Source organism: Drosophila willistoni, assembly GCF_018902025.1.
Source record: "Drosophila willistoni isolate 14030-0811.24 chromosome 2L unlocalized genomic scaffold, UCI_dwil_1.1 Seg139, whole genome shotgun sequence".
Classification (NCBI taxonomy): domain Eukaryota; kingdom Metazoa; phylum Arthropoda; class Insecta; order Diptera; family Drosophilidae; genus Drosophila; species Drosophila willistoni.
The window spans coordinates 2,685,217-2,699,077 of record NW_025814046.1 but is presented as its reverse complement, the minus strand read 5'-3'; the positions used below and the strand labels follow the sequence as shown (position 1 = coordinate 2,699,077).

Here is a 13,861-nt window from a genome sequence, read left to right as displayed (position 1 = left end):
GCCAAGTTTTAGGTACGTTTTATATTTGTTTTCCAAATTTTTGTTGAATTTCCTTTAACTTTTCGCCTCTTTTTACAATAAAAAAGTTATTTGAAATTTGTTTTTTTTCATATTATTTTTTATTTGAATTTTTGCATTTTCATTTTTTGTTTTTTTTTTTTAAATTTCTTTAAATTGTTTTTCTTAATTTTGTTTCATGTTTTTTTGATTTATTTATTTATTTTTTTGTTTCGTTTTTGTTAAATTTGTTTTATAACATTTACAGATCCAGTAGATAGTACATATATGGTAGTAGATAGTTTACTTAATTTAATTTAATTTCCTTTCAATTTTCGATTAATTTGTAAATGGCAAATGGAACTGGTAGTGAATCTCTACATAAATTGTGTAGATACATATATATATATATATTATTAACACAGTTTTTGTTTGTTTTTTGTTTTCTATAGATTTAAGTAGTTAAGTTAAGTAGGTGGAAGTACATAAGTATATAGAGTAAAAAGCAATACGGCCATGGATTTTCCATAGAATTTTCCTAACTATTGAGTGAGTTTTTCTTCGAGATTGAATTTCCAGCGTTTAGTAGAAAGAGCAGGAAGGAAGGAGTTTTTTGTTTTGTTTTTAGAGATTTGTTCCTTTTGATTAGTGTGTGTTGGATTTTTGAGTTTTTTTTGTTTGTTTGTTTGTTTAACTAAGCAAAGAATACTGTTTTGTGCAATTCTCTCATATAATAGTAGATTTTCTTTTTATGTTTATATATGTATTTGTATATATATTTGTAGTAGTTGTAGTAGTTATAGCATTAAGTTTAGGGTGTAGCATAATTAACTAAAAAACGATATAAATTTAAAATATATAGTTAATAATATTTTTTTTTATAGTTACAACTTAAGTAGAAATTCCCGATGAACTATAAGCTAAAATAAATAAAACTTAAACTTAAGTAAATGGCGAACTTTTCGTTCGTATGTGAATGTGAATAATATATATGAGATGCAATTCTAGCCGAGAGTAGGACAAGGAGGAGAGGGCACACCAGAGTGGAAGATGGAAGGCGGGGGGTTGGGAGGTGGATGGGGCAGGGAAATTTTAATAATGCTTAACGTAATACTGGTGCTGTGTCATGGGGGCAAAGGCGGGGGGAATTTAAAGGGGGTCATTGGGGGACATTGGCATGGGAGGAATTTTAACTAAATTATCGTCTAGTCTCTAATGGAGCGGTGGCGGCGTGCGATCCGGCGCACGCGGCTGCAGCAGGCTATGTGGCACATGCTTCTTAATGAACTCATTGTCCAGCAGTTGGTTCTGTTGATGATTGTTGTTGTTGTTGTGTAGATGTTGCTGCCGTCGATGCAGCTGCTGTTGTTGCTGCTGTTGATGTTGCTGCTGTTGTTGTTGCTGCTGTTTGCGTCGACGTGCCTTTGAGCCACCAAAATCAGGATCACCATAGAGATGATTACCCTTAAATTGAGCTATAGTCACATTTCTTCGCCAACCGCCAGCAGCAGGACAATTGGTATCCGTACGCCAATCTGGCAACTTTATACCCAAACGTCGACATTCATGGGCATAGGCGGCAAAACTATCGCAATGGCAATTACCCGATGGACACTCGCAAACATCCATGCGACAGGATTCTATATAATTGTCAGGACTTACTCTATTATCACATTTACCAAATACTGACGATTGACGCAGCGGGCGGCAATAGAAACTCGATTTTCGCTTATTGCACGTGGGCGTGGCTGCCACATTACGATGCTCCCTTGGACGCGAACAAGACTTGAGTCCGCCCACCTTCCAGGAGTTGGCAAAGTGCCAGACCTCATTGTCCCCATGCTGTCGTCCATCGCGTCCTGTTAAATCGTCCCGCACGCTGCCATTGTAGTTCCCGCAAAGGCCACACAAACGATGCTTATAATGAGCCGGCACCGAGATCTGCAGGAAGTTATTACTGCCATCCCATTCGATGGCCAGGCCCAGTTTGGAGCGCAACATTATGCCACCTTCGGGCAAACGTTCAATGGTCACCGCATCGTTTACATAGGGCAACAGCACTCGAGTTCCATTCACCTTGACCCTCAGTTTTTGACCCAGATTGATGCGTAAGTTGCCCAACTTCAGAGTAACAGTCTTCGGCCAGCTGGAACGTTTTGTGCCACGCCCATCATTGGTCAGACGTATGGAGAAGTTATGGGTTAGGCAATCGGCGGCCAGCAAGTACTTGCAACTGCCTTGAAAACTAAAGAATTTGCCGTCGAACGTCTTGAAGTGGGGATCACCGAAGACTGTGCAAGTGCCAGCGGTCTCTAAACACTTGGGACAGCACTCACCCGGTGGCACTTTGAGCTCTTCATTCCCTCGGCACTTCACCTGTGGACAACGCATCTCGGAGCAGCGTATGGTGCCGCCGTTGCAGCGACAACTGCGACAGGGACCCATGTTCCAGGTCTCATTATTGGCATAGGTAATGCCCTGATGGGTGCACTCGCTCCTCACCTCGGCCACCACACACCTTGGACAGCAGCCGTCGTCCTCTTGGAATTCGGGTGAACACTCCAAAATGGGGCAAGTGGCACGCTGGCAAATGGATGTGCCATTGAGGCATGTGCAATTCGTGCAACGATCCGGTGTGAATTGTGTCTTATCATAGTAAACATCCTTATTGAAGATGCATTTGCCTAAATTGTAATGAAATGGTTCATCAAAAATGTGAACTACATATGCATATGAGATTGTGTCTTTTGACTTACCTATGACGGGAACAAATTCCCGCTGTTCTGTGCAACGAGGACAACATTCATTTGGATGTTGTTTCTGTTTCGTTTTGGGGCACTGCAATATGGGGCAAGTTTTCTTGGCACAACTTAGTTTATTCTCATTGCACTGACAGACCAAACAGCGATCATCGATCGAGGCGACAACCTCTTGACCCTCGGCAACAGTCTGGCCATTGATCTTGCAACCTGCAAAATACACAAACACACACACACACAAACCAATCATTAAGTAAATCCCATTAGACTTTAGTTTTTATATAGTATGAATATGGTTTCTATTAGTTTTTTTTCGCTGTTATTTGGATGGCAGCCAAGAAAATTTTCCACAAGGCAATGTTTGCTGCTTCTTGGGGTGATGATCAGAGAGCAATCCGTTCCGAAACGGGTTTCCAAAGCGGGCCAACCGAACAGCGAAAATTTCATGTTCATCCATGGGGCGAAGCAATGCGACATTGTTGGACTTAATAGATACATTTAAAGCCCATAAAAAAGCAAATCGAAAAAACAACAAGAGAAAACCAAAAAAAAAAAGAAACCGAAACGCACAAGGAGATACCCTTCGGTTTTGTTTTTTTCTTTTTTTTTTTTTTATTGGATAGGGTAAAAACTTGCTCATCATATAAACTTGATTTAAATTCAAAAGTTTTATTGAACAAATATTTTTCTTTTGTCTGACGATTATGAGGCATTAGCTGGCTAATTTTAGTGAGTGACTGATGATGTTTTAGCTACCAGTTGGACTACATATTAGTCCACACACATACAAACACACACATATACACACTGAACTTACTCTGACATGTCGGACAGCATTCTCCAGGGCGTGGTGGCATCATTTGATTGTCATCGCACTGGGAATAACATTTTTGTATTGTCTCAGTAACAACACTGGCAATGCATTTATATGTCTTGCAAGGATCCTCTGGATCAGTCCATTCTGCACCACTTTCATAGGGTACACCACGAAATGTGCAACCTTAAAGATTGAGAATTCACTTTAGTTACAAAGTGGGGGGAGAGGATGCCTTTAACTTACCTTTACAACGGCGGCAACAGGTGTCTCCCGACTTGGAGTCCAGCAGAAAGCAATCATCTGTCGAGGGGCAACTACTGTAGCAGTTCACAAGGCCATTCTAAAAGGGGAGAGAAGGAGTAGAGGGGACGAAAACAAATGACAATTTTCATTAGTCCGAATGCATTGCATAAATTAGACTTAAACTCTAGCCTCATGATTGCTGTGAGTTACGCTGGCTACACTACAATTTACGCTGTCACCGAGCTAAGCATATGATTTGTGTGCACCTGTTTTGTTTTTTTTCTTATTTTTTACAATCAACTGGAGTTTAACTTTGACCTTGCAGTAGCAATTGTTCAATACAGTGAGCTGTAATCATTGGGTGTGCCCACCCAATGAGCCACCCAATCAACTGTAACTGAATGATTTTCATTCCTTTTGATTAACAATCTCCATAAAAACAAGGCACGTGGGCGCCTAGGAGAATAGATTGCCCAATTTCATCTAAAAAAAACCTCGATTTTACCCTGTGCTACAGTTTTTTTTTTTTGCTTTTCTTGTTAACGACATGTTGACAGCTGCAGGCGGCGGTGGCGGCGCATTAGAATTGATGTTGATCATAAGTCAAATTGTGGCAACACTAGCAACTTTAGCACCATTATGGATTATGTAACTTTAACCCCTATGCAATGCAATGCAAAGCCTCAAATGCAGGCAAACTGTAAGCCAACGTTTGCTAATTGTAAATGTATCTATAAATCTAGATTAGATGCCGACCAAAAACAGGCAAAATATTTCACTAATTTGTATGCACTTTTTGCTCGAAACAATTGTGGTTGACTGTGTGGTGTGTGTGTGTATGAGTGTGTGTGTGTGTGTGTATAATTTAGTGCAACCAAACCAGATTGGATCTCAATTTGGTTTGGCGTCGAGCCGCAATAGAGCAACGTGCAAAATTTACAATTGTTATGAAAATGTGTCGACCCATTCAGTCAGTCAGTCAGTCTCACATCTGAGAGTCTCTCAGACACTATATAGAGAGATTTTTATCATCGTATTAGTTTAATGGCAGTTGTTAGTTGGAATTTTAATAGCACTTTAGTTTAACTCCAAGCTCTGACTCTGGCATTCGTTCTATCTCCCAGTCTCCCCACCCAACCCCCTCCCCCCCAAAAAAAAAATCTCACTTCCCACCACCTTGACAGAGATTGAAAACCACTTTAAAGCTCTCTACCAAATCGAGTTGACAGTTGACTGTACGAAAAATATATATGAAATCAAAAAAAAAAAAATTAAGTAAAACTTCGAACAAAGTTCAAATGCTCTCGAAATCGAAAAAATCTTTTAACCAACTCACAACAACAACAACAACAACAACAATATCTTCTTACGCATTTTTTTTTCTTCTTAGCTGTTTATGCCTTTTGAAATTCTTTCTTTCTAATCTGGAACCGGTATAGAAAAATGTTCACTTCACAAGAGACAACATGAAAGTTAAAAAAAAAAAAACTAGTGAAGAAGAGGAAAATAGAAAAAAAGACGACAAGAATTCTGTATGTTATGTTCGGGGCACTGACTTTGTGGATACCCTGTGGCAAGTTGGGGGTGTGTAACCGGACATTCATTATGCTTATATTGTGGAAAATTGCTTAAATCAATGGGACACACTTCCTCTAAGAATATTCTATATAGACAGGGTCGAAGAATTGGACTATAGAAGTTCTAATTCCAAAAATGTTTATTTAATGGGTATACTCAGGAAGGTAAAACCGTTTGGCAATCATTTTGAAGCACTGGAAAACAGCCTAAACTAGAGGAAAAATAAAATTTTGGAACTAACGAATGTGAATACTTATAGATCTTATAGGATTTTTTGAAAACTATTAAGCTTTCTTGCTTAAAGGAAAGGTTGAGATTAAAAACATGTTTCATATACGATTTCAGATCATATATACATTTTCTTAGCCGGCTAACAGAACCGCAGAAACGGTAATGTTTAGACTGGTCAAAATGGTACAAAATTAATAAAAAGTTCTAAAGGTCAAAGAAGTTTTCTAGCCAACTATAAAATCGATTTTCAAGGCAGAGAAGTACCCAAAGGAAGTGCACGATTTGAAGGGCAAAAACAGTTCTCAAAATCGGAACATAATCTTGATCCAAACAGTTCTAAAGATCAAAAAGTACAGAAAATAAATTAAGTTGAATTCTAACTTTAACTAAAATATTAAAACGCTTTCTTATAAGCAATTCTAGAGAGACAACTTTTTTTCCAGGGTAACTTTAAACTCTTTTTAATCAAGCGTTAATTCTTGAATTCTACAGTTACTGGGTATATAAAGAAAAAAAATAAAAATAAAAACAACACCAAAAGGCGCCACGATGGCAAAGAAGCTGTTAAGTAAAGTTGTATAGTTTCTGTTGTTGGTGTTGTTGCTGCTGCTGCTGTATTCCAGCGGCAGCTAAAGACATCAGCAACAACAACAACAACTAGCAACAACAACTCTCCATCAAGTCAAGTCGCCGTCTCTCAGTGGCAGAACCACATTTGCAAACGGCCTCCAACGACCTTGCGTTTGACAAAACATGATCAGTTTTAACACCGTCTCTCGGGCTCTTCGTTCCTCTTGCCCCTCCGATACCCGAATCCCCTCCCTCTATTATCATCATCTTTGTCTGCGTCTAAAAATCAGAGAAAAATTTAAACGTTTGGCTAAGCAAACTTGGCCAAGTTGTTGTATATGATGGAGACTAGAGCCAATGTGAATATATGTAGGTACATATATATGGCAAGTTGACCGAGTGTCTTGGGTTTTTGCCTTTCGTTGCTGCTGTTGTTGTTGTTGTCACTTATATTGTGGGTTTCGGTTGAGGAGTTTTTGGAATTGTATTTGGAATGCGGTAAGACAACTCAAAGCCAACAAACTCAAAAAAGGGTCTTTGCATTTAAATATGAAAATTTAACTAACTACCAATTTTAATAAGACCATTAATGACATTAATCAAGATTGGGAAATAACGGGGCTTACGATATGAGAAATCAACAAATATTTTAAGACTTGCATTTTTTTTAAATTTTAATCATTAGGTGCTCAATCATGAAGAGGTATTTATATCAAATGTATATATTTTAGGTTTTAGAGTTCAAATCTTGAAGGTTTGTCCTGAAAATTAATAATAGAAAATAGATTATAATAATTTTAAAGAAATTCGAAAAAAACTTCAAACATTAGACAAAGCAATAACTTTCATTGGATATTTCTATCATATGCAGTTGACTGAAAGTTTTTACAACTAATTTGATAAAAACTATTGTCAAACTTCTATTAAGTTAGGTTTTGTGTAATTTCCTATGCAATTTCTATTAATATGGTATTTGGTTTAACTAGAGTAAAAGTTTTTAAAACAAACAAACAAAAAAAGTTTACTTTAAGGAAGTTTGATAAGGAAATATGATAACTTGTTCCTTAAAGTGAGCTTTTATGGAATTTAGTTTTTCGTATACAAAATGTATCTTAGCTTAATATGATTAATATTGGAAACGGTACTGAAAAATTTATTAAAGGGATTTATAATAATAATTACCAATAATTAGTACCAACAACCGAAATAACAAAGAAAGGTTTTGAAAAGTAGTTTGGAATAACTTCCAGTTTCCTATCCTAATAAAACAAAGTCAGCAATTTTGAAAATTTCATATATAGAAAATAAAGTTCTAGACCAAAAATAACTCCCAAAGTTTATTAAGAAGTTACATAATTGTTAAATATATTATAAAGCTTCAAAGTATAGAATTATTCCCAAGTTCTGCGTTCTTATTATGGGCAATTTCGACTGTATATATTTATATTTCATAAATCATTTGTCAAGTTTAATTCATTGTTTCAAGATAGTAAAAGTCTCGTAAATGTTAGAGACTTTTTTAGTTTTCAATTTTTAATTTAGAGTTTTATGTTACATTCATAGAAAATCAAGTTAAGCAGCCCTATATGACCCTTTTCTTTTATCCTTCTTTCCCAAAAATGCATTTGCCCTTTTTGAATGCAAAATAAAGCAGGAAGCTTGCAAGAAATGAATAGCAAAACAATAACAAAATTTAATTGATCGACAATTACGAACTATTTATAAAACTACCAAAGAATATTACAAGGTATATTACAAAAAATATTATTTAAATACAATGGTTGGCTTGTATCTGAGCCGGCTCGAGGTCAAATCTTGTAAAAATGCACTACTTTTTAAATCGAAATAATTTTTGAAGTGACTTTTCCTTATTTAAAAATGTCTATATTTTTATGTGTGATTTAATGAACTAGTAATTTAATAATTTAAAATATTTGTTCTACCGAAGAATTATATTTTGTTTTAACCAATAAACTTTTGTTGCTTCCTGGCCTAGAGTATCAAATGATTCCCTTTATCTATACATAGTCCCCAAGTAAATCTCTTTCTGTGGTACTCACTCTCTGTCATTCATTTCTCATGTTGTTTACCCATTCATTGGTAGATGAAACGAAAAATTTAATTTGCAAAAATCTATCCATAAATTCCATTTAATTCTCAAATGGAACATAAAATCATCTAGCTAAAGAATGCGAACGCAAGCGGCGAACAAAAATCGCTTAAATCATAAACCATTAAGAGCAATGCGCATTCTCAGCATAATTTTCACATAAAACCAAAAAACAAAAAAAAAAAAAAGAAACCAAAAAATTTGTTGACAAACCCCACTGGTCCTCCCCAAAGTAGTTGCCCCCGCCCTCACCCTTACAGGGGTGAAACACGATGAGTTGGGGTAACAATTTGTTTGATTGTCCTTGGTCTGTGGCATAGAGACTGTCTCTCTCTCTTATTATAAATATTATAATATTTTAGATAATAAACGTCAGTAATAAAATTGTTGTTGTTCTCATAAAGTGTAAGGTTTATGCGTTGACAGAGAAAAAGAGAGGGAGAGAGAAAGACTAAGAAATGTTGATTAAAGGAATCACAATTTCATTGAGAAATATTTGCAAAATGTTATTTTCGCGGCTTTTGCTAAGCTTTAAGAGAATGAGCTAGTGAGAGAGAGAGAGCTTTAAATGTATATTTAAGAGTTGATATTAAGTTAGGATGAACTTGTGCGCCGACGCAGCCAATGAGGTGGGTGGAAAAGAGATGCAGCTAACTCGGATCTGTGTAGAAAGAGACAATAGCTATATGGGGGGCTAGTCATGGCGCCTTTAAAAATAAGGTGGCGCCAGCATTGTGTTTTGTTTTTTTTTTCATCATCATTTTTGGTTACGCCCACTTGACGACGACGACGGAGACGACGACGACGACAATGAAATTGTATATAGCTGGAGGCGATCAATCGAATCGAACGTTCGATCGATCGATCCATCGCATAGCCACGGCGCCAGCTTTGGCAAAAAAAAAAAAAAAAACGTCGTGAAAGCTTGGCGGTTAAATTGGAGCAGCGGCGGCGTCAGAGTTTGGCGTCAACAACATTTAGCAGCGCTTAGCGTTAAATTAGCAACAAGCCGGGCTCACAAGAGTCCCAAGTCGGGAAGTCTGGCAACGCTGCCGCAGCTGCTGCTGCTGCTCTTAGGGGCGCCAAGTGTTTGTCAAACGATTTGCCATGTGTGGTTAGCGGCATCCCAAAAAAAAAAAAAAAGAAACCCGTTTGACGACCTTGGATCATAAAAAAAAAAAGAAACAAAAAATCAACGCAAATGCGGGAGAGAGGCCAAACAAATGCAGAAGGCAAACAAGAAACAAGAAACAACAAACAAACAAACATTTTTGCACAAAGCCAAAGATCTTACGCTACGAGGGTTTTCCCCTCAAATAACCTTTCGCTGTACACTTTTTTTTCTACTGCTTTTTTTTTTTGGCAAGGATTCTCGGTCATACATTTCCGGCTGTCTAGCTGGGGCATCATGCGGAGAGAACAAGTTTAGGAGATTTATATTATTTTATTTCACTTTATATTCTGACTCCCTTTTCTGCCTTTTCTGTTATGTAATTTTTTTGGCTAGGATTTTTGGAGCCTTTAAATGTTTTGGACTTACCTGACAGCTGCATTTGAAGCATTTGGAGTTCTTTATAGCAAGTTGAATTTCTTCGCCTTCATTCGAACAGGATTCAATGTGACCTGTAAATAAGATAGCAGCAAGAAGTGGAAGTGCATGAGTTAAGATATGAAGAAATGGTTAATTAAATAAACTTATCTAATGACTAGGCCATAAATTCTTCTTGGAAATCTCTGACGATTAACGCACATTTCCTTTTGCGGACAAAACATACAAAATATTTCATTTACAGAAAAACCAAAACTAACAACAACAATATCAACAACAATTGCCGGAAATTGCCCACTGACTGAAGAGACAGAGATGTTATCCAAAAAAAAAAGAATAACCCAAAAGCACGTGACCCAAAACCCCAACAAAGATTAGAGCAAATCGCCGCATGTGTGTGTGTGAGCGTGTGTGTGTGTGTAGGTCCCCTCTGTGTTTCCCTTTTGCCCGCATATTATCGGGATGGTATCGCATTGTTTGGTTTTTACCTTTACCTGGGGTCTGCTGCACGTTCCACCTCCTTCTCCTACTCCTCCTCCTCCTTCTTGGCCACCGCCTCCACCTTCTCTGGCGCTAAGAAAAAAAAAGTAGCCAAGCACCGCATGTTAAACATGTTTCCAGAACAACAAAGCAAAAGCAAAGCAAAGCCAGAGCCAAACTGAAGTCAGAAGGCAAACGGAAACATTGTCGACAGCAATCGACCCCGGGCTGACTCGCAGTCAAAGTCTTCTCTTCTTTGGATTCTTTTTTTTTTTTTTGTTTTGTTCTTTCTTTTGTAGGACCACCTGCAATGTGCTGATAAACGCACACAAGCACACACACACACTCCACACTGAGAAACGAATGGATCTGTGTGCCAGTTGATAAATGGAGGAGACGCCGGCGCTACAAATACAAGCTCAAAAGAATTATGCCCATTCTCCTCCCCAAATGTGCACTGAGAGAATAAAAGGTGCTTAATAAGATCAATATTTTTTGAACTGCATGACTTCGATAATTTTTTTAATAATATAGTAGTGATAAGATAGTCAAAACTAAGCCATATAAGGATCTTAGGTCCCAAATACAACTATGATGAAAGACAATTCAGTTCTATATGTAAGAATAAGATGGATAAATTTTCTCTACTGAGTAAGTTCCATAAGCAATTCATACCAGGCTAAATACGATCGATAAGTTCTTTATACTCGGCTAAATTAGATCGATTTGTTTTATGTTTGCTAGATATAATTAATAATCCAATTAAGGGATAATAATAATTTAAAGACACCAAGCAAAGTTAGATCTACATACGTCATATAAATAGATCGATAGGTTCTAAATACTGACATAAGTAAGATTGATACCTTCCACTGACTAAGCAGATTAGTATAAATAACGTTCAAATATTCAAAATATTCAAACGTTCAAAAGAGATTATCGCTCTTTTAGTTAGATTTATAAACTTTATATATGACTTGCTTTATATACCGAGTTAAATAAGATCGATAAGTTATTAAAACTGAGCCAAATAATATCTTCTAATATCAAATAATATCTCATAATACTGAAATGATTAAGAGGATATTGGTCTTCCATATATATGTACATACAATATGTAAATTTAGCTGCATTAGATTAATATAAATTTAATATGAAAAGAGTATGATCGATAAGTTTTATGTACAGATAGTGAGCCGAATCAGATCGATAACTTCTTAGACATACATATGCCAAGAAATCTTATCCTATGCTAAACGCGATAATAACAAATATAAGTAAATATAAGATTATTATTATAATGATCAGCCTATTTTCAAAAACTTGCTATATGTTTCATACTTTTTATATATCTTTTCCATTTTTAACTCAATTAAGTTAAGTCAATTAAGAAAGTTGATTTGCAGCTAGTCAGATTGTCCCTGACTGAATAATCTAGTTCAGCAAACAAAATAAATTGATTGATATAGTTATGTTGGATTTCTCTCAGTGTATGGTGATTGCAGAGATGAATGCTACCTTCTTTGGGATTGCCATTGCTGCCGTATCTGACTCCACAGGTCCCAGTGGGCGGCTTTGGGGGCTCAGTTACGATTCGACATTATCATGAGTCTTCTCTTCTCATTCACCATGATCTTATTCCTACTGCCAGTGTTTTTTTTTCTGTTTTTCGTTTTCATTCAATTTGTATAATTTGGTTGCTTGTTTGTTCTGTCTATATTCGTCTATATATTTGTGGTAGAAGAGGAAACCTTTGAAGATGATGATGATAATGATGGTAACCCTGTGGCCTTTCCTGTTATGCGAAAGTATCCTGCTGTGACCAATAATTTTCGAGCTCCTTTTGTTTGTAGAAGCTGCCACCACCACTAGCCACCGCCACCAACATATTGTGGGTCATTCATAAACAAATCAAGTGAAAATTCATTTTTGATTTTTGACTTTCTATATACCTTTCTCTTTTTTTACTCCACTCTTTTTTATTTTTTTTTATTTTTTTGGTCTGTTGTTTTGAGTTTTAATGAACTTTGGTTCAAGTAACCCGATATCGAAATTGCAATATATCTAATTTATGCGTTATTTTTATTTAACACAATCGTCGTCTTGGTCGTAAAAACCCAATCAATGTGTTTAGCAAAAAACAAGCAAAATAAATCTATCGACAAAATAAAAAAAAAAACAACAGACAAGAAGAGATTGAATATGTTCAGAGTCAGTAGCCGTTCCCGGATTGGTTTGGCAAATGGCAGGGGAACGGAACAGACGGCAAACGACGACGACGACGACTTCGACGGTGTCGACTGATTAATCACAATCACAGATTAAGCGCCAGCATCCGAGAGACGGAGACGGAGACGCGGACAACTGAATTGGGAATGTTATGAGGGGTACGGCAAATGGCAAATGGCAAATGGGAATTGGGAATGGAAATAGAGGCGAGACGCGGCACGTGTGTATGTGGAATGTGATGCTAGACTTTAGGCGTGCGCCTAACAACAGGCCCCAACAGCCCCAACAGGCAGATCTAGACTAGCGACTTGAAGTACTTTTGAAAGTAATTAAACAACTATATAACTAAAACTATTGAAAGTCAAATGCATTGACCATAACATGTGACAGTGAATGAGTCAGAAATGTTCTAAGGAATTGATTGAACTAAAACTTGTAAATTAATGATTCATAAGTCTAATATAAGACTTTAATTGGTTAGGTAAATTTAACTACTATCTCTTACCCATAAGGCCATCGCCTACGCCGGCACTGACCACTTGCATTTGAATGATGACCAGCAGGATTAGTGTTAGAATTGTGATCATATTGTGAGATTGTTGCTGATCTCTTTGTATGCCCTTGGCCATGGGGTAGGAGGAGCATTTTTTCCACTTGGCGCCGCCATTTGATTTGCAACACATTTTCACAATTTTGTGTGGATTTTTTTGCTGATTGAGATGATGATGTAGCTTCAGTTCCTTGAAAATCTGCATCAATATTTCACTTGAATATGTTTCTAGGTATATATATTTATATATCTTTTAGATTGTTTTCTTTTTTAGCTCGGTTTGTTGTTGTTGTTGTTGTTGTTGCTCTTGCTCTTGGAATTATGGCTGGAAAAAAATTGGGAAAAAAAAGAGATCAAGCCGGTTAGTTATAAATATAGATGCAAAAAGTCAAAATAGAAATTGTTTAGATATTTTGCAGGTGTTTTCACATTATTGTTTAAATTAAGAAAGTCTTCACTGAGAATATTTATATATATATATATAGATATATCTAATGTGATGAGTTGAAATGACTTGTGAAGTGCAAACCGACCTAATGGCAACTGGCCGAGTATATTTTAGTGATTCTTATCGAAATGTATTTTCTTTCCTTTTTTTTTTCTTTTTTGATTTTGATCTTTGCACTTGCCTAGATCAACATCAAAATATCCGCATTTCGGTTACGGTTGAAGTTTTATGACTTTTACCCAAAATTCTTGCGAATTTATCTGAAAGGTCTTCGTCACACAGATGAGATGAGGAGTCTGT

The 13,861-nt window shown here is 36.6% G+C and overlaps 1 protein-coding gene across 1 annotated transcript; it reads right to left on the bottom strand.

The window, feature by feature from the left end:
• Nucleotides 1-242: 242 nt before the first annotated feature.
• On the bottom strand, nucleotides 243-13,370 carry LOC6638294 (BMP-binding endothelial regulator protein). Its single transcript, XM_023176605.2, has 6 exons — nucleotides 13,069-13,370; nucleotides 9,846-9,928; nucleotides 3,817-3,913; nucleotides 3,574-3,756; nucleotides 2,754-2,966; nucleotides 243-2,681 (listed from the first exon to the last, which is right to left on the bottom strand). Exons 1-6 carry the CDS (start codon nucleotides 13,316-13,318, stop codon nucleotides 1,210-1,212), a joined length of 2,298 nt encoding a protein of 765 aa, XP_023032373.1. The 5' UTR covers nucleotides 13,319-13,370; the 3' UTR covers nucleotides 243-1,209.
• Nucleotides 13,371-13,861: the final 491 nt, after the last annotated feature.

Coding starts and splice junctions, on each gene's coding strand:
- LOC6638294 (XM_023176605.2), bottom strand. CDS start 13,318: ATGCAGATTTTCAAGGAACTGAAGCTACATCATCATCTCAATCAGCAA. Junction 3,757..3,816: donor CTGTTGCCGCCGTTGTAAAG/GTAAGTTAAAGG, acceptor TCAATCTTTAAG/GTTGCACATTTCGTGGTGTA. Junction 2,682..2,753: donor GGAATTTGTTCCCGTCATAG/GTAAGTCAAAAG, acceptor ATTACAATTTAG/GCAAATGCATCTTCAATAAG.